Raw genomic sequence first — 21,923 nt, 5'->3', positions numbered from 1 at the left:
TCCGTGTCCCTGTCACATGCACTGACATCATGCACATGTCGGGGGCAGGGTAACAGGGAACAGATGCCCCTGGCAGCAATCGAGAAAGATGTGGAACACAGTAAGGAAGCGCACCAGTTGACAGGTGAGCCTGCAAAACTCTGCAAAGTCCGGGCAGGATACATGTTATACAGTGGAAGAGCTGGGGCCCAGAAGGCAGAGGCAACGGCAGTAGTATAGTAGATTTCTAAAAGATTTTGATTTCATGCTGAAATCTATTCAGAATCTGTCTGCAGTGTGTGGGCAGGTAATAGATCCCTCTCTGATCATATTTTATTTATCTGATAGTCGATTTGGTGGGGTGATGTATGGCCCCCTTTACTGATTGCTGGTTGGTGACCAAAGGTCAGACCGTGGAGCTTGAATTCACTGCTGATCAGAAGCTCCTCTGTGGCCTCATAAACTTGAATTGTGTTTGCCCCTCTTGCTGTGGGTAGATTTGCTCAAGTTGTTCTGCAGAATTCAGAAAGAGATGTGCAAATGATGATCTACACAGGAAGTAGAAGTGAGACATGATCACATGACTGTGACCAGCCAATCAGACTTACAAACCAATCGCCTCACCCTACTGATGACATTTACACATGGATTCTCCTTGACTAGAATTCGTGTTGACTAAATTGATCATCTGTAGTACAAGGTAATCTTGAGACTTTACAGCTGCAAAGTAAAGGTGGCCACATACGATATAATTAAATGATACCATTTTTACGGCAATTTGATCAAAACGATTGGTTTTACAGAAAAATGGAAAGCTTTTTGTTTTTGTTTTATTCAATAAAAGATGATTGAGCGTGTTTGATTTTTCTGATCAATTTATATGAAAATTGAACGGTGTAAGGTAGATTGATGGTTTCTTGATGTACAGATCCAAGCAATTTTTTCTCAGTTTTTAATCATTTTTTATTTCATAATTGGGGAAAAATTGACCATATGTGTGTGGTACCTTGGTCACAATTTTGAAATGTTACAATTAGTCAGAAAAATGTATTACAATTCTTGAATTTAAAAGTTATTTTAAAAAATGTATGGAGTGTGGCCACCTTAAAGCTTCATATACATGCTAGAAGACTGACAGTCAGGCTGCCTCTGGCAAGAATCTATAGTCTGCACGTGGCCTGAGAGATTTGGGTTGCCAGATCATCTTGGCCGAGCACAGGCCGAGACCATTGTTCTCCTCCATACCTCATCTTCTCCGTTGTGTGCTGCACTCTTCACCCAACTTTACAGCAACAGAACATGCCACTAGCCTACAAGCTAGCAATACGTCTGTGTAGTACTCGCCCATGAACTGGTGCACTAGCATATTGAGTCCTGACAGTACTCATGCGTGTACACACGAGTGCTAACCATTTAGCCACAGTGCTGCCCAACACAAGCAGAAGGGTGGAGGTTTAACAATGTGCACTGTATTCTGGATGTATCAACATTTTGAAGAGTAAGTCTGTATGTGGTATTGTGTAAGTTACATACAAAACATACTGAATATACAGTAATGGAATCTCCTGCATAATCCTATATACAGTGCATTAATTCACATGTAGCTTTATCATTTGCTGGTGAATAGAAGCTATTGGAATTTCCAGCTCTTGAGTTGTCTGTTGTCAGTTTTTTAGTTAAATGTCACAGTGTGTCACTGAAGAGGTTAAGCGGGCAGGTCCTGCACCTGTTAAATGTGAGCACACAGGGTGTGTTTACTCAGGTACGGGACAGCACTATATAAACTAAGATGATTTCATTGAAGAGAACAGGGGGAGAGAATAAGAAACCAGAAAGAAAAGAAAGAGAAAACAGGGAAAGCTTGGAAGAAGACAAAGGGGGCATCAGTAAAGAAGGGATAGAGGTAAAGACAACTAAAAAGAATAGCTTAAAACATGTTAAAAGAAGAAAAGTCAAATAGCTAGAAGCAAAAAAGAATACAACAAAAATACAAGAAAAAGTATAAAGTCTTACAGATAAAAAAGCAAGGAAAAAATTCAGAAACTGAGAAATGCAAGATACTTAAAAGGGCAAGTGAAAAAGCGACGGATGAAAAAAAGTGGGAGAGCCATCCTCTTGCACCAGGGACACGTGTCTCTTCCAGGATTTAAAGCATCGTCAGCGAGAGACAGAGGGAGGAGAGAGGGCCTTGAAGAAAGAGGAGGGAAACAGAGAGGAGTGAAAGAAACACTGGATAAGAGAAGGAGATACAGAGGTAAAGAGAGTTGTCAGACAGTTGATACAAATGACATTGTGACATCTTGCAGGTGTGACGCTTCACATTCTGGACAGGTAAAATTCTGATTTTATTTTGCAAGTGGATAACAGAACAATTGCCTTTTTTGCAGGTGCACAGAGATAACTCTACATAAGATTTTTTTTAATATATACAATTTTTTCATGTTTCGTTATTTCTTTCTTTTTCTTGGGGTTGCAGAGGTTATTTTGTGTTGCATATTTGTACCTTTTAGATGTAAGCCAATTATATGGTAAAAAGAGCACCTGTTTGAGAAGTTTTTGGGGACATAAGGTGTGGACAGCCAGTGGATTTTGAACATGCTGTTACACTTCAGCCTGGTACCCATGTGTCCAGCAACCTGGCATCCAAGTGTCCACATCAAACTGTGCTCTTTACCAATTCCGAAGTGTATCTATTTACTTAATCAAAACAGTCAATATTGCTGAATGATAAAAGTACATTAGAGAAAACACTGAGCAGAATTGGAGTAATAACCATGATGTAAGGGGGTGACACTGCGTAAAGTAGGATATTTCTGCTGCTTGTCCCCCATAATTCTTGTGACCCAGTGACAATGTGTACGGAACATTCTGCTCCAAATACATTCATAGTTTTTAATAATGGCAACACAGAATTGCTCTGAAACCTAATTTCCTGTTAGGGTGATGTTCTTTTTTATAATTATTTTATAACCATGAAATATGTGCATAGTGTATCTGCATATGTAATATGTGCTAATATGTATAGAGGTATATGTGCATCAGTAACAATCCTTACTTGTACCGCTATGACAAGAACAGACGGCATACCTCTATTGATGACCATAGTACAGTTACTGGAAGAGCAAGTCGCCTTTACTTAAACTTATATTTATTGTCTTTCTTTAGACTCGATAACTTCAGCAAATATTTACAGAGTGCACTTTCAAGACACACATAAGTGTTAATATGACAAAATATCCCATGGAGCTAAACCATTTGACCTTCGTATTGTCATGGCTGCCACAGCACATCACAATCCTTTAAGTCTTACTCCTTCGAAGGAGCATTTTTTTTATTATGTCAGTGAAGGTCCCTTTAACAGGCTTAGAAACGTCTTTATCTATGTTCATCCACTGGAATATATGGGATTTCAAAGTTCTAAACACCACTTAGCAACGTATATAGAATTAAACAGAAAAAAAGATTGCGTTGGTGAACAGAATATAATCTAAAAAAAACATAGGCAGCTATAGCTTTAAAGGACTGTTGTATGTTTTATTGCCTCTCAGGCAATCACCAATACCACATTTTAGGGGCGACGCATGTCTAAAATAGCTCAAATAATAACAGTAAAATAGTGCAACGTATATTTCTAGCAATGTGGTTGATTCACAAAACTTACCTCTTGCTTTATTCATCTTAACTCACAATTTATCTCTCCATTGGCTTGATGCACGAAGCACCGGGAAATTTGATGTGCGCAGGCAGCACACAGCTATTTTATTAGAACTAACGGTAGGGGAGTAGCGCACATTATGCTATTAGAACAACTCATGTTACCGTGGTAATGCACCCATTGCTACGGAAACACACAGTATGCTACTTGCAAAAATGCAAGTTGCGCTAATTGTGTAACATGTGCTTCTCCCCTGGCATTAGAACTACTACATACACAAAGCAAAAAAAGATGGCAAATTTGCAATGTGAACACTAATTGCGTAACATGTGCTTCTCCCCTGGCATTAGAACTACTACATACACAAAGCAAAAAAAGATGGCAAATTTGCAATGTGAACACATAGTGCATCTTGCGGTATGTACACAACGCATGCTTTAGTTCAATAATGCACATAATGTGTTTACTTCAGTAACGCACGTAACGTGTTTACTTCAGTAACGCATCTAATGTGTGTTGCACAGATAGCGCATCTTTCATTATGGACGCAATGCGTGCTTTACTTCAATAACGCAAGTAACGTGTCTTGCACACATAGTGCAGGTCATGTTATGTACTACATATGCATTGCTTGCTTCTATGTCATGCGTTAAGCTATTTGTGTGACACATTATAGTGCGATTTGCAGTATGTGCATAACACACATTGCATTACTTGTAAATTAACCCTGTTATCTGTTTTATCTCATGAATTCATGCGCCTCATCTTTCATAACTCATGAAATATCTGTTGTAGTTAAGCTGAAAAATAAGCAAGGTAATTGTTCCTGGAATTAGTGCTGTGAATTAACTGCAAACTCTTTTAGTACATTAGAGATACAATGCCCTAGTATGTTTGTGAGCCTTCAGAGAAAAGTCTGGATATAATTCACATTATGCACATAGCAAGACGTACGTGTATTTTACAACGTGTTATGCATGAAAGTTAATGCCTGCGTTGTGCAAAAGTATGTGGAGCAGTGTGAAAAAACGATCCCATGCTTTATAATGTACATAGTGTAAAAGGGCTCATTTAACAACATGGCCAGTGCATTGCCATGCTTTCATTTGTTGAGTTAAAATGCAATGTCCATAGTGTGAACTTGGTATTAATTGTGCAATCTGTAATATATGCATGTGTGTGCGCATATGTTTATCATCTAGATAATAACACTTTGTACATTGAAGTTTGCCATGCCTGTTATGTTTGCATGACCAAGTACCTAACTCAAAATCAGTCAAACTATAATAGACTTTCTGTCCCTTGCCAATGTGGAAACTCATGCTTCCATTGATTAATGTGACACTATCTGACATTGGCATTTCACTGCACATCACTCTGCACCACCCAGTCACTGCTGCCACCCAGGGATCCCATTTACTGTAAGCTTTATAATTCACACCAATAGTCATCCATTTTTTTAAATGCACCTGGATGCATTTTGTTGTGGTGGGAAGGTGTCCCTGCTCAACTTTTATTGCATTGAGCCATCATTGCTGCTAGAGTGAATGGGCCCTTGGAGCGCTTATACATAAATGTGGTTAAAGTATGTTAAAATAAAGTTCTAACAAATAATGCAATGTACTTGCCTTATAGGTTTCACCTGGCTGCCACTCCCATTGCCTATAGTTAAACTGACTACTAGTAGCCTATACTACTATATCCAGCATTAGTATTATTAGTATTGTGCATAACAGAATGCATAGTAATGTCACTGCCTCACAGACGAGTAAACCATCTAACACTTACCATAGCTATATTCTTGTGTCCCTATTACAGTCGAAGACCATTTTTTTAGGGGGAATAAATGGACTTATCAATATTTTTTTGTGGTGTGGGAGGAAAGCTGGAGTGCCTGGAGGAAAATCATGCAAACATAAGAAGAACATACAAACTCCATGCACATAGTGTCCTCCTGGCCCAGATTTTATCTGCAGACCTCAATGCTGTTACCATGCCACCCAGTATGTGCTGAAGTGCTCATAATAATGAACACATAGAAATTATAAGGTGAGAAGAAACCATTTAAAAACAGTGGTGATTCTTTAAGAATGAAGAATTCAAAAATGGGTCAGCACACACTCACTTTAAGACATTTTAATTACACTTAGAGAGGAAGTGTAGTGAAAATAACATAATCAATAAAATTGCTTAATTTTTTTTACAATAAACATTAAGGGACCCACTAGAGCGTTTTTGTCAGCGTATTGGGATCACTTTCAATCACAGGCAGTGGCGTAGCTAAGGAGCTGTGGGCCCCGATGCAGATTTTACAATGGGGCCCCCCAAGCACTCTATACATAACAATTGATATGGCGCACCAATACCTGCCAATGGCAACTACAGTGTCAGAGGTGCAAGAAGGGGATAGGAAACAGTTTGTTAATGATTACCACTATTCAAAGCATCTGTAGAAGTGATTATTATGAGCACAGGACCAATAGAGAGCTAAGGGAGGGCCCTTCAGGGTCCCTCTGGCCCAAGGGCCCCGATGCGGTCGCAATCTCTGCAACCCCTATTGCTACGCCCCTGATCACAGGACAGAGGCGCAATACCCGTCCTGACACTCATTCAGCTGCTCCTTGTTATACATTGCCTGAGGAAGCGGGAGACAGGCCCGTGAAATGTGTTGCAGATGCTATTTGAGTAAGAAATGAATGTTGAATACGTTTTAAAGATACATTATTGTTGTATCATCTATGGGGAGGTAAGTCCAACAGTATCCCCCATTTTAAACTGTTTTTAATGTATTATATGCTTTCTGGCGCCTATGTATACACAAATCATTGTCTAGAACTTTATTTACTTATCCCACATGAGTTTTTGCACAGGAATTTTGTACTATATATTATGGAATACCAATTTGGCATTCAGAATCATTGCTGCTCTGCTGGAGTTTACATTTCAGTCTCTCCAGCATAGTCACATAACCTTAGCCAGTCATGTAATGGTTCAGTTAGTCAGAAGCCAACCCTAAAGAGCCCATAGGAAATCCATGTTAACAATGTGACACTAACTCCAATCAAGCAGAATGATAATAAGATCTGAATTCAGCTCTCTGGAGCTGCAATCTGTCTGAAAAAAAACAAAACACCACAGTACCCTGGGTTATTTCACTTTGTGCAGTCTAGGTTGCCATGGCTTCATGGACTGAACTTTAAAGTCCAGTTCCAAGGAAACTTTTTTGTTCTTAATAGTGTGGAAAGAAGGTTATAAACTTTAGGAGGATTTTTCTGTCCTTAAGACCTCCATGTGGCTTTGAGGCTTTGATATGAAAACTGGTAGCCCCAGGGACAGTAATAACGATTTTAACCATTCCCCACTCTACAAAATCTAATGTCTCTGCTACCCTTAGAAAAAGTTCCCCTAATCCTGTCTGAGTAGAAAATGATGGAATTAATTAGAACTGGGACCACTGACAGCAAGTAAAAACAAAAGAGGGTCTAACCCCTTACAGTAGTGTCCAAAAATAACATAAACATTTTCCTGGAATTGGGCTAGGAAATAGTGAGGAAAAAAAACCAACATGCCGACTCCCAAAAGATTCAGTGCGAAATAACATTCATACTACTTATTTTTCCCACAATAGCTAAAGTCGTCTACTGAAGTCTATAAGGGCTATTGTGATGTTTGCAGTTGGCAGCAAGTGCTTCCCCGCCCACTCAGAGGGCTGTCCTCAGTCCAGAATTCAGGTCTAGAGAAGGCTTGTTTAGATGAGGATTATATATAGTTTCTCTTTGGGTGGTAGAGTTTTCCCTTGCATCTGTGGATGCAGTGATAAACTGGGTTCACAGATAGCGGCATTTAGAAGTGTTTTTGAGCCTATTTAGTTATTTCCACAAGAGAAATGTTTTTAAATGTGGTGCTTCGTGAGTTTGCAAACACGATTACCATCCAATACAGGATTTCGGCCTTGCTCCTTGCATACAGAGATTATTTTGGATTCTATGCCTTTGCTTGAATTGGTATAAACCCCTGACATAATATTCAATAAAAACATGTTTTCCTACTTTTTATATGCCATATGGTTATCGCATTTGTGCATAGGTATTATTTTTCATTTAGAAATTATACGTTCCCAAAAGTACAGTTTTTTGCTTTGTGAGCTTACGTTGCATTTTGTTCATAACTGGTTTTATTCATTATGTATTGAAGGCAGAAATGCTTTTAGTGTCTCTCTGTGTCCAGCAGCTTCTGCAGTCAGAGAATATGTCACATTCCTCACTTGATACATTAAAGTAAATACAAGATAACATTATCTACAACTTCTGATGAGTCCACATTTCTCTGCCCTGTGTGTAACCCTTGAATGCTGTTTTAGTAAAAAAAAATGCTGGGTGTATATAATATGCTGTAAATAATTTTTTTAGAGCCAAGAAGAAATGCTGGGTTTCATTCCGCTTTAAGTAAGATTTGATAAAACTTCTTCCACCTTTTTTGACCAGTAGGTCTTGATAAAGGTATAATATAGATATTGGAACAATTTAGCGCATTAGAGCCAATAATATGCTGCAAATAAGCAACACATTTGCTTACCTGAAAAAAAAATCTTTATTTAGAATTGCCTAATAAGTGAGGTGACTTCAAACCTACTGTAATGTTTAAGCAGTTCATGCAAAAAGACAGGAACAACAGTGTCCATTCCGTTGTATTGACCACCTGGGTATTACCCAGCAAGGAAAATGTACACACTTACTGCATTATTATTATTTTTATTATTATATATATGGGGGTTAAACTGGATCCTGTTCAGAAAGTACTCAAAATCCCTGGGGCCATTAGTTGCATGTTTTAAACAACAGTGGGAGCAGACCCGGAAGAAACTTGGAGGATTACAGTATATTACAATGAAAAATAACAATATGTATATTTCAATTGAAGGTTTTCCTGCTTGGCAAGTCTACGCCATGGGAAGCAGCGGCACAAACCTTCCTTCTGTGACACACTTGGAGCTTCAGGACTCCTCCCTCACAAGCTTGGATAAGCCACCTGAAGAGAGCACACCGGGGTACTACCTGCCATTTTGTGACATGCTGTACAGCAGTGATGGAGGGAGCTGGGCTCCTAAAAGTATCTTGCCAAATGGACAAAGAGAAGCTCAAAAGGAACCAGAACAATGCCCTGTTATAGACAGTCAAGGACTTCACCATGAGCTAGAGTACCAAACATCACTACAACTGGAGGATCACTCCCTGGAACAAATGCAGACCATGGTCGTAGGAGAGGTTTTAAAAGATATAGAGACAGCATGTAAACTCCTCAATATATCCGCAGGTAAGAGGATCATCTCTAAATGATGCATTGTTGCATTACTGCAATGTCTTCAACATTATGAAAAGGTCATAAAACCCATTGGTAATGTGCATATATCTATGCATTTCAGTGCTAAAAGGGCCTCTCGGGAAAACTGAAAGTGCTCTGGGGGTTCCAAGTACTTTGTTGTTTTCACAGCAAAGTTTTTACTTGCCAGAGGCTCCAGTAAGCTGAATAACATGATCAATCATCTGGTGTCAGAAGACTGGATTCTGTCAAGAGACAGCAGAACCCACAATACATTGGGCCTAATACATTAGAACATGAGTTATACAACAAACCTAGTACAATATACTGCGCTGATATTTTAAAAAGATGTATAAAACACTGGTGGTGCGTTCGTAAAACTTAGCAACAACCTCATAAACTCTATCAGGTAAGCAAGCATGCACAGATTCAAAAAGTCCTTTAGGAACCGCAAACAGTCCACAAAGCTCGTAACACCTCGTTACTGGTATCCTAGCCGTTCCAGTTCAATGACACTTTGGTGGGATAAACCACCAACAGACCCCAAGCAGTGGCAACTCACCATTAATATGTTAAGTTGTCACTACTTGGAGTGTGTCATTGAACTGTTCCTGCTGGGATACCTGTAACGAGGTGTTAGGAGCTTTGTGGACTGTTTGTGGTTCCTAAAGGACTTTTTTAATTAATGTGTACTTACCTGTTAGGGTTTATGCAACAAACCTGCCTAGGTTCATTAAACAGTGTCTTCTGTATGTGAGAAATGTTGGGGATAGTGAAAAGTTGGAAAAGGAATAGTTGTGGGTGTTTAAATTGCAAAACAATGTATTCACTATAACACTATGGACTGTAATACGACCGTTCCCTCACTAGTTACTGATAGCCTCATATAACCCTAATGATAGCTCTTTCTCTGCCTGGTGCCTAGCACTAACCCCAAACTTTCACCCATGTCTACTTAAAAGCTTCAGTTCAAGCACAGTTTTAATATACAGTTAATAAAACATTATTTAAGATGAATGATGCATTCCTTTTTGTCTGTAGAAACCACTAGTCTTTTGGCAAAATAAAAAAAGGGAAATATATGCTGCCCAAGTTAATCAATCCTCATTGACTTTTGGTTGCCTGCTCATTCCCAGTCAGTGTAAAACACACCCTATTTAGTCACATGGAAAGCAGGATGGAGGGTATGCGCTCTGTCAGCTGAAGCCATGCCTCCCTAGAGATGTTAAAGTGGGCATACACTTGACAGTTTAACCCATTAATATCTGGCAGATTTGATCACTGTGATTGAATCTGCTAGAAATCAATGCTGCAAATGATTATTATTACTTAGTTTTTTATATAGCACTGACATCTTCCGCAGCACTGAACAAAGTATATTGTCTTGTCACTTAACTGTCCATCAGAGGGGCTCACAATCTAAGCCCTACCATAGTCATATGTCTATGTGTATTGTATAATATATGTATCATAAAATTTACGTATCATAGTCTAGGGGCAATTTTTAGGGGGAAACCAATTAACTTATATGTATGTTGTTTGGGATGTGGGAGGAAACCAGAGTGCCCAGAGGAAACCCACACAGACACGGGGTAACATACAAACCCCCTGCAAATAGTGCCCCGGCTGGGATTTGCTACCACCACTATGTACAGTGTAAGGGGTTACGCTGTGCCTGTGTTGATAGTAAACTAGCTGCAGCCAGTGGCGGCTCCATGAATTTTTTTTAGGGGGTGCTATGCAGGTGCTGGACCAATTTCCGGGGGAGCTGACGGCGCAGCAAAAAAATGGGTGTGGCTACAACCTGCGAAAAATGGGCATGGTCATGACCGGATGAGGGTGGGGCTAACTGTAATTTAAAGTGAACTCAGGGTGAGAGTGATATGGTGGCTGCCATATTTATTTCCTTTTAAACAATTCTAGTTGCCTGGCAGCCCTGCTGATCTATTTGGCTGCAGTAGTGAACTGAATTACACCAGAAACAAGCATGCAGCTAATCTTGTCAGTTCTGACAATACTGTCAGAAACCCCTGACCTGCTGCATGCTTGTTCAGGGTCTATGGTTGAAAGAATTAGAGGCAGAGGACCAGCACGGCAGCCAGGCAGCTGGTATTGCTTAAAAGGAGATAAATATGGCAGCCTCAATATTATTCTCACCTCGGGTTCCCTTTAAAAGTGCAACGGAAAGACAGAGGGCCCAAGTTTTGGTGACCCTTTCCCCAGAAAATTCACATAATTGTGCAGGTTTTCTCAAGAAAATACACGTAATGTGAGCAGATTTGAACAAAAAGCACGTTCAATAACCCCAATATGTACAACCGTTATCAGATATGACCCCAATATGCACAACCGTTATCAGATATGACCCCAATATGCACAACCGTTATCAGATATGACCCTTATATGCACAATCGTTATCAGATATGACCCCAATATGCACAATCGTCATCAGATATGACCCCAATATGCACAATCGTTATCAGCTATGACCCCAATATGCACAATCGTTATCAGATATGACCCCAATATGCACAATCGTCATCAGATATGACCCCAATATGCACAATCGTTATCAGATATGACCCCAATATGCACAATCGTTATCAGATATGACCCCAATATGCACAATCGTTATCAGATATGACTCCAATATGCACAATCGTTATCAGATATGACCCCAATATGCACAACCGTTACATAGTTACATAGTTACATAGTTATTTTGGTTGAAAAAAGACATACGTCCATCGAGTTCAACCAGTATAAAGTACAACACCAGCCTGCTCCCTCACATATCCCTGTTGATCCAGAGGAAGGCGAAAAAACCCTTACAAGGCAATATCAGATATGACCCCAATATGCACAACTGTTATCAGATATGACCCCAATATGCACAATCGTTATCAGATATGACCCCAATATGCACAATCCTTATCAGATATGACCCCAATATGCACAATGCTCAGCAGTTCTGACCCCAATATGCACAATGCTCAGTAGTTCTGACCCCAATATGCACAATGCTCAGCAGTTCTGACCCCAATATTCACAATGCTCAGCAGTTCTGACCCCAATATGCACAATGCTCAGCAGTTCTGACCCCAATATGTATAATGCTCAGCAGTTCTGACCCCAATATGCATAATGCTCAGCAGATCTGACCCCAATATGCACAATGCTCAGCAGTTCTGACCACAATCAGCAGCACCACCTGAAAAAGAAAAGAAAAACCCATTTACTCACCTAGTCAGAAGACCTCCTGTTCCGACCTCCTCCTCTCCCGACCTCCTTGTGGCGCGCAGCTCCCACGATCCTCTTCCTTCAGTGACTTCCTGCCTTCAGCTTGCATTACCCGTCAAGCAGGGCTACGGGAGAATGGCCGCCCGAAGCCCTGCACTGCAGACTCCAAGTCTGCAGAGCAGGGCTGTGGGCGGCCATCTTACCGTAGCCCTGCCTGCTGCTCCGGGCTGCCGCTGTGAACTGACTCGGCGTCTCTTAGACGCTTGAAGTCAGTTCACGCCAGGGGGTGCTTTGGGGGTGCTTGGACAATTCTAGGGGGTGCTTGAGCACCCCCAAGCACCCCCCTGGCGCCGCCACTGGCTGCAGCGTGTGCTGATCTCTGCTACTTCCAGTATATACAGTATGAGCTGTTATTCTGCACCTATACTGATACTCACTGTACTGTATGCTGTTTATTTCTACCCCCAGTATGTACATTATGAGCTGTTACTCTGTGTCTTTACTGAATGTAAACCCACTGTATGTACAGTATTAGTTGCCAAGCCTAGTACACACATACAATTTTGATTAGCCAATTTTACTATTTCCAGATATCATGAGAGCTCAGCTCTATTCATAGTATTCTGTCTTCTAACCCCAATACTACATGGGGGTGATAAAATTGGTCACTGATTGACCAATCAAAATTGAATGTGTGTATTCTTCTTTACTCCATGCTTATACTGATAGTAAACTATTTAATTAAAGGATAAGGGGCTCCATCAAACATTTTGCTGTTTAGGTTACATTGTTGCTAAGTTCATGTACATTTGGCCCCACTCATGGCCACACCCACTCACTGCATGGCCACGCCCATTTATGCAGCGGCACGCACCGCAAGTTTTTTACCGTCTGGTACCCAAGAGTGCCTCAGATCTCCCAGAATCCTGATTTCAACCATTCAAAATAATGTCCGAACGACTGCTTTCCATTCAAAATGGATAGATTTGGTTGATCACGCAGGATGGAAGATGATGAGAGGAGGTGCGCTGGCAGGACTTGTGAGAGACCTTTCCTGCTGGCGCACCTCCTCCCGTGTCCGGTGGCTTTTCTCCATGCTGCAGGGCTCCTCCTCTATGTGTCTTCTCTCCCTGTGTCTCTCCTTGTGTCATGTGACAAAAGCTAGAGGTCAAACAGTAGAGGTCTGGTGTGTATGCTGCTGAGCACACATGGGGAGACTTGGGCGGCCAAGTGGCTACTCTACAGATTTTTAATCGATTTCATGCTAAAAATGAAATCTGTGTACAGTGTGTGTGCAGCTAATAGATTCCTCTCTGATCAGATTCCATCAGAGCTGGATCTATCTGACGGTTGATCTGGTGACCATCATCTAATATATGTCCACCTTTAGTTTATCATGGCAGTCAGTTTCTAGAAGGGACTCAGGAGACATGGCTTCAGTCTGACTGGGAAAAGGGAGAGTATATAGGCATCTATAGGCTGAAAATGCTGAGGAGGACAAGAGGATCTATGAAGTGGTGCAGCAAAACCTCCTGAGTTTCGTACTAAATATTTTTTTTGCAAGAATAATTGATTTCAATTAATGCTCTAATAAATGCTTATTTCAAAAATTGTGCCTAAACTTAGGCTTTGTTGCCTACCATTCTAACCTCTCCGTAGTGTATAGATAAACTGGTTTTGTGTATAGTTAATGGCACTTTCACTTAAAGGGAAGGTTCAGGGACAATAAAAAAAATAAAAATAAAAAATCCAAATCCACTTACCTGGGGCTTCCTCCAGCCCGTGGCAGGCAGGAGGTGCCCTCGGCGACGCTCCGCAGGCTCCCGGTGGTCATCGGTCCTCCAGGCTGTACTGCGCAGGCTCAGTACTTCTGAGCCTGCGCAGTACAGCCTGGATTACGTCCGATGACGTCAGCGCGCCGGCGTGAAACGCAGAATGGAGTGCAGAAGAAGCCCGACCTGGCCACCGGCCTGGCCAGGTCGCGTCGGCCACCGGGAGCCTGCGGAGCGGCGCCGAGGGCCCCTCCTGCCTGCCATGGGCTGGAGGAAGCCCCAGGTAAGTGGATATGGATTTTTTTTTTTTTTATCGTCCCTGAACCTTCCCTTTAAATGGAACCTGAAGCGAGAAGTATATGGAGGCTACAATATTTATTTCCTTTTAAACAATACCAGTTGCCTGGCAGCCCTGCTGATCTATTTGGCTGCAGTAGTGTCTGAATCACACCAGAAACAAGCATGTGGCTAATCCTGTAAGATCTGACAGAAATGTTAGAAACACCTGATCTGCTGCATGCTTGTTCAGGGTCTATGGCTAAACTATTAGAGGCAGAGGATCAGCAGGACAGGCAGGCAACTAGTATTGCTTAACCACTTGAGGACTGCAGTGTTAAACCCCCCTAGTGACCAAGCCAGTTTTAGTAAAATTGGCCACTGCAGCATTAAGGCCAAGCTGCAGGGCCGTACAACACAGCACACAAGTGATTCCCCCCCCCCCCCTTTTCTCCCCACCAACAGAGCTCTTTGTTGGTGGGGTCTGATCGCCCCCCAGATGCTTGGTTTTTTTAAAATAAATATTTATTGATTTATTTTTTATACTATTGTTTTTTTTTTATTATCTCCCCTCCCTCCCTCTCTCCCCGTAGCCGGCCAATCATGTCGATCGGCTGTCATAGGCTTCTGCCTATGAGAGCCGATCGCTCTCTAATGTCCCAGGGGGACAGCCGCGTGACACGGCTGTCCCCAGTACAGCGCTGCTGCAACGGTTTTGCCGTCTAAGCGATCGCCGCTCGGAGACTGAAGGTGGGGCGGAGCTCTGCCCCCGAGCAGGAGATGCGCGCGCAGCGTTCGCGCAATCTCCTGCCAGCCCCATAGACGGCGTGGAGCGGTCCTGGGGCTGCCGCACTGCTCATGCCAATTGGTGTGGAGCAGTCGGCAAGTAGTTAAAAGGCAATAAATATGGCAGCCTCCATATCCCTCTGACTTCAGGTTCCCTTTAAGTTGAATGTATTTGTATGGTAATTTACTGAATACAAACAATTAAAATGGTATAAAGCTATAAACTTGTAAATCAAAAAGAAAAAAAGCTGACAAAAATGCATCATTTTTTCATTTAGCTTTGCACATTAAACTGTAATTTAACCACTTGCCGACCGCACGCTTATACCGTGCGTCGGCAAAGTGGCAGCTGCAGGACCAGCGACGCAGTACTGCGTCGCCAGCTGCAGGCTGATTAATCAGGAAACAGCCGCTCGCGCGAGCAGCTGCTTCCTGTCAATTCACGGCGGGGGGCTCCGTGAATAGCCTGCGGGCCGCCGATGGCGGCTCGCTGGCTAAATGTAAACACAAGCGGAAATAATCCGCTTTGTTTACATTTTACGGCGCTGCTGCGCAGCAGCGCCGTAAGGCAGATCGGCGATCCCCGGCCAATCAGCGGCCGGGGATCGCCGCCATGTGACAGGGGACGTCCTGTCACTGGCTGCACAGGACGGATAGCGTCCTGTGCAGCCCGGATCACCGGGGGGAGAGGTAGGAGAGGGAGGGGGGTGAATGTCGCCGCGGAGAGGGGCTTTGAGGTGCCCCCCCCCGCAACTAGCCTGCACGCAGGAGCGATCAGACCCCCCCTGCACATCATCCCCATAGGGGGGAAAAAAGGGGGGCGAACTGATCGCTCTGCGTGCACCCTGATCTGTGCTGGGGGCTGCAGAGCCCACCCAGCACAGATCACAACAAACAGCGCTGGTCCTTAAGGGGGGGTAAAGGGTGGGTCCTCAAGTGGTTAAGTAGAGCAGTGAATTACAGGTAGGTGCTTACTTTAGCTGAACATAGTAAAATATTACAAATCTTATTTTTGGTCCCTTCCCCCATAGGAAAAGCATTAAAGTTAGGGAAATCTCTAAAATCCTAAAGACTTTAATCTATTTAGAATGTTGCAATTAAAAAGTGAATTTAGAAAGCTACTGCAAAGCTGCACAATAACATTCATTAAGACCATGCCTTTAATATGGATCAATAGATAACAAAACAAGCTCCCAAATGTTGTTAGGACTTCAGTCTCTACCGGGATTCTCACAATTACACCAATTAACAGCTCAGCTATATTGATAAACCAAACCCATGGCTGCTACCTGAGCACTGGATATACACCGCCTTACACAACTACATGACTCTCCCCTCCTTGCACTTTGTTGACCTTATGTTTTGCAGTCTCCAGATAGTTTGTAGGTTCTATGAACAATCTGAAATGTCAAGATATGTGTGATCCTCATTCTAACATGTGGTAGGAGACCCCTAGGAGACCAAGATGTGCTTTAAAAATGAAAAAAGACGCCAAAGATCACCAGGCTAGGTTGTCATATAATAAGGGCATGGTCAAGAAGTCGGTGTGGTCTCAAGGCTAGTGCAGTGATTATTTTGTCCTCTATTACTACAACCTATAATACTGTTCTCCATTTACAATACATTGCCTGCTTTCATGTTGCCTCCTGTTATTGTGTACTTCCCCCTTACCCACAATGCAAAGTATAGCATGCATGGAGCAGAGTGTAGATGTCTCACCTGTCCTGTGCTGCCCCCAGGCTTTCCCAGAGCCCGGCCACATCTTACTGATCATACACTGTTATATGTATATGTGGCAACCATGGGCAAAGCATGGAATAGAGCCAGGAGGAGGCCTGGGCACTTGCCTGAGACAGGAGAGCAGCACCAACACAGAAATTTAGCGCTGTATAAACACTCTATCGGCATGCTCCTTTTGATTCCATACTGAGCAGTGGATGGAGTGCTAGCGTAGTGTGGTCATGATCTAATTGTCACATGGCAGTAATCAATCGGTAGATTTTTATCAACTTATTGGCAGTCCTGTTCTATTTGCTTCATTTCAGTAGTAAGTGATAAATGTATAATCATAATCTGCTTTGTGTGACTGCTATCATTACTGTACTTTATAGAAGCAAAGATTCCGCGCTGCGTTACAAAGAAAATCAAAGGATTCACATTGCAAACTGAGAGGATCACAATCTAATAGGCTTTTAACATTTTAGACCCAATTTTTGGAAGGGCGTTAATTAACCACTTCGGGACCACAGTCTTTTCGCCCCTTAAGGACCAGAGCCTTTTTCTCCATTCAGACCACTGCAGCTTTCACGGTTTATTGCTCGGTCATACAACCTACCACCTAAATGAATTTTACCTCCTTTTCTTGTCACTAATACAGCTTTCTTTTGATGCTATTTGATTGCTGCTGCGAGTTTTACTTTTTATTATATTCATCAAAAAAGACATGAATTTTGTCAAAAAAATGACTTTTTTAACTTTCTGTGCTGACATTTTTCAAATAAAGTAAAATTTCCTATACATTTGAGCGCGAAAGTTATTCTGCTACATGTCTTTGATAAAAAAAAAAACATTCAGTGTATATTTATTGGATTGGGTAAAAGTTATAGCGTTTACAAACTATGGTGCCAAAAGTGAATTTTCCCATTTTCAAGCATCTCTGACTTTTCTGCGCACCTGTCATGTTTCATGAGGGGCTAAAATTCCAGGATAGTACAAATACCCCCCAAATGACCCCATTTTGGAAAGAAGACATCCCAAAGTATTCAGTGAGAGGCATGGTGAGTTCATAGAAGATTTTATTTTTTGTCACAAGTTAGCGGAAAATGACAGTTTGTGACAAAAAAAAAAAAAAAAAAAAGTTTCCATTTCTTCTAACTTGCGACAAAAAAAAATGAAATCTGCCACGGACTCACTATGCTCCTCTCTGAATACCTTGAAGTGTCTACTTTCCAGAATGGGGTCATTTGTGGGGTGTGTTTACTGTCCTGGCATTTGGGGGGTGCCTAATTGTAAGCACCCCTGTAAAGCCTAAAGATGCTCATTGGACTTTGGGCCCCTTAGCGCAGTTAGGCCGCAAAAAAGTGCCACACATGTGGTATTGCCGTACTCAGGAAAAGTAGTATAATGTGTTTTGGGGTGTATTTTTACACATACACATGCTGGGTGGGAGAAATATCTCCGTAAATGACAATTTTTTTATTTTTTTTACACACAATTGTCTATTTATAGAGATATTTCTCCCACTCAGCATGGGTATGTGGAAAAATACACCCCAAAACACATTATACTACTTCTCCTGAGTACGGCGATACCACATGTGTGGCACTTTTTTGCACCCTAACTGCGCTAAGGGGCCCAAAGTCCAATGAGTACCTTTAGGATTTCACAGGTCATTTTGAGAAATTTCGTTTCAAGACTACTCCTCACGGTTTAGGGCCCCTAAAATGCCAGGACAGTATAGGAACCCCACAAATTACCCCATTTTAGAAAGAAGACACCCCAAGGTATTCCGTTAGATGTATGGTGAGTTCATAGAAGATTTTTTTTTTTTGTCACAAGTTAGCGGAAATTGATTTTAATTGTTTTTTTTCACAAAGTGTCATTTTCCGCTAACTTGTGACAAAAAATAAAATCTTCTATGAACTCGCCATTCTCCTAACGGAATACCTTGGGGTGTCTTCTTTCTAAAATGGAGTCATTTGTGGGGTTCCTATACTGCCCTGGCATTTTAGGGGCCCTAAACCGTGAGGAGTAGTCTTGAAACCAAATGTGGCAAAATGACCTGTGAAATCCTAAAGGTACTCATTGGACTTTGGGCCCCTTAGCGCACTTAGGGTGCAAAAAAGTGCCACACATGTGGTACCGCCGTACTCAGGAGAAGTAGTATAATGTGTTTTGGGGTGTATTTTTACACATACCCATGCTGGGTGGGAGAAATATCTCTGTAAATGACAATTATTTGATTTTTTTTACACACAATTGTCCATTTACAGAGAGATTTCTCCCACCCAGCATGGGTATGTATAAAAATACACCCCAAAACACATTATACTACTTCTTCTGAGTACGGCGATACCACATGTGTGACACTTTTTTGCAACCTAGGTGCGCTAAGGGGCCTAACGTCCTATTCACAGGTCATTTTGAGGCATTTGGATTCTAGACTACTCCTCACGGTTTAGGGCCCCTAAAATGCCAGGGCAGTATAGGAACCCCACAAGTGACCCCATTTTAGAAAGAAGACACCCCAAGGTATTCTGTTAGGAGTATGGTGAGTTCATAGAAGATTTTTTTTTTGTCACAAGTTAGCGGAAAATGACACTTTGTGAAAAAAAAAACAATACATATCAATTTCCGCTAACTTGTGACAAAAAATAAAATCTTCTATGAACTCATCATACACCTAAAAGAATACCTTGGGGTGTCTTCTTTCTAAAATGGGGTCACTTGTGGGGTTCCTATACTGCCCTGGCATTTTAGGGGCCCTAAACCGTGAGGAGTAGTCTTGAACCCAAATGTCTCAAAATGACCTGTGAAATCCTAAAGGTACTCATTGGACTTTGGGCCCCTTAGCACAGTTAGGCTGCAAAAAAGTGTCACACATGTGGTATCGCCGTACTCAGAAGAAGTAGTATAATGTGTTTTGTGGTGTATTTTTACATATAACCATGCTGGGTGGGAGAAATATCTCTGTAAATGACACATTTTTTTATTTGTTTTACACACAATTGTCCATTTACAGAGAGATTTCTCCCACCCAGCATGGGTATGTGTAAAAATACACCACAAAACACATTATACTACTTCTCCTGAGTATGGCGATACCACATGTGTGACACTTTTTTGCAGCCTAGGTGCGCTAAGGGGCCCAACGTCCTATTCACAGGTCATTTTGAGGCATTTGTTTTCTAGACTACTCCTCACGGTTTAGGGCCCGTAAAATGCCAGGGCAGTATAGGAACCCCACAAGTGACCCCATTTTAGAAAGAAGACACCCCAAGGTATTCCGTTAGGGGTATGGTGAGTTCATAGAAGATTTTATTTTTTCTCACAAGTTAGTGAAAAATGACACTTTGTGAAAAAAACAATAACAATCCAATTTCCGCTAACTTTTGACAAAAAATAAAATATTCTATGAACTCATCATACACCTAACAGAATACCTTGGGGTGTCTTCTTTCTAAAATGGGGTCACTTGTGGGGTTCCTATACTGCCCTGGCATTTTACGGGCCCAAAACTGTGAGTAGTCTGGAAACCAAATGTCTCAAAATGACTGTTCAGGGGTATAAGCATCTGCAAATTTTGATGACAGGTGGTCTATGAGGGGGCAAATTTTGTGGAATCAGTCATAAGCAGGGTGGCCTCTTAGATGACAGGATGTATTGGGCCTGATCTGATGGATAGGAGTGCTAGGGGGGTGACAGGAGGTGATTGATGGGTGTCTCAGGGGGCGGTTAGAGGGGAAAATAGATGCAATCAATGCACTGGGGAGGTGATCGGAAGGGGGTCTGAGGGGGATCTGAGGGTTTGGCCGAGTGATCAGGAGCCCACACGGGGCAAATTAGGGCCTGATCTGATGGGTAGGTGTGCTAGGGGGTGACAGGAGGTGATTGATGGGTGTCTCAAGGTGTGATTAGAGGGGGGAAATAGATGCAAGCAATGCACTGGCGAGGTGATCAGGGCTGGGGTCTGAGGGCGTTCTGAGGTGTGGGCGGGTGATTGGGTGCCCGCAAGGGGCAGATTAGGGTCTAATCTGATGGGTAACAGTGACAGGTGGTGATAGGGGGTGATTGATGGGTAATTAGTGGGTGTTTAGAGGAGAGAATAGATGTAAACAATGGATTTGGGAGGTGATCTGATGTCGGATCTGCGGGCGATCTATTGGTGTGGGTGGGTGATCAGATTGCCCGCAAGGGGCAGGTTAGGGGCTGATTGATGGGTGGCAGTGACAGGGGGTGATTGATGGGTGGCAGTGACAGGGGGTGATTGATGGGTGATTGACAGGTAATCAGTGGGTTATTACAGGGGAGAACAGATGTAAATATTGCACGGGCGAATTGATAAGGGGGGGGGGTCTGAGGGCAATCTGAGCGTGTGGGCAGGTGATTGGGTGCCCGCAAGGGGCAGATTAGGGTCTAATCTGATGGGTAACAGTGACAGGTGGTGATAGGGGGTGATTGATGGGTAATTAGTGGGTGTTTAGAGGAGAGAATAGATGTAAACAATGGATTTGGGAGGTGATCTGATGTCGGATCTGCGGGCGATCTATTGGTGTGGGTGGGTGATCAGATTGCCCGCAAGGGGCAGGTTAGGGGCTGATTGATGGGTGGCAGTGACAGGGGGTGATTGATGGGTGGCAGTGACAGGGGGTGATTGATGGGTGATTGACAGGTAATCAGTGGGTTATTACAGGGGAGAACAGATGTAAATATTGCACGGGCGAATTGATAAGGGGGGGGGGTCTGAGGGCAATCTGAGCGTGTGGGCAGGTGATTGGGTGCCCGCAAGGGGCAGATTAGGGTCTAATCTGATGGGTAACAGTGACAGGTGGTGATAGGGGGTGATTGATGGGTAATTAGTGGGTGTTTAGAGGAGAGAATAGATGTAAACAATGGATTTGGGAGGTGATCTGATGTCGGATCTGCGGGCGATCTATTGGTGTGGGGGGGTGATCAGATTGCCCGCAAGGGGCAGATCAGGGGCTGATTGATGGGTGGCAGTGACAGGGGGTGATTGACGGGTGATTGACAGGTGATTGACAGGTGATTGACAGGTGATTGACAGGTGATCAGGGGGGATAGATGCATACAGTACACGGGGGGGGGGGGGGTCTGGGGGGGGGTCTGGGGAGAATCTGAGGGGTGGGGGGGTGATCAGGAGGGAGTAGGGGGCAGAT

General features: G+C 42.7%; 1 protein-coding gene across 3 annotated transcripts in view; it reads left to right on the top strand.

Annotated features, from left to right (window-relative positions):
• Positions 1 to 1,803: 1,803 nt before the first annotated feature.
• The window catches only part of SPDEF (SAM pointed domain containing ETS transcription factor), a 44,072-nt gene continuing 23,952 nt past the window's right edge, over positions 1,804 to 21,923 (top strand). For 2 of the 3 annotated variants that reach the window (XM_068265516.1, XM_068265515.1), the window contains exons 1-2: positions 1,804 to 2,233; positions 8,555 to 8,947. In XM_068265516.1, coding sequence (XP_068121617.1) covers positions 2,068 to 2,233; positions 8,555 to 8,947 — 559 coding nt within the window. In that variant the 5' untranslated portion in view covers positions 1,804 to 2,067. Of the gene's footprint in view, positions 2,311 to 8,554; positions 8,948 to 21,923 lie in introns of all 3 variants that reach the window. The other variant, XM_068265517.1, reaches the window with a different exon arrangement.

The sequence above is a fragment of the Hyperolius riggenbachi genome, chromosome 2, assembly GCF_040937935.1.
Source record: "Hyperolius riggenbachi isolate aHypRig1 chromosome 2, aHypRig1.pri, whole genome shotgun sequence".
Classification (NCBI taxonomy): Eukaryota; Metazoa; Chordata; class Amphibia; order Anura; family Hyperoliidae; genus Hyperolius; species Hyperolius riggenbachi.
This window is presented reverse-complemented; position numbering and strand designations above follow the sequence as displayed.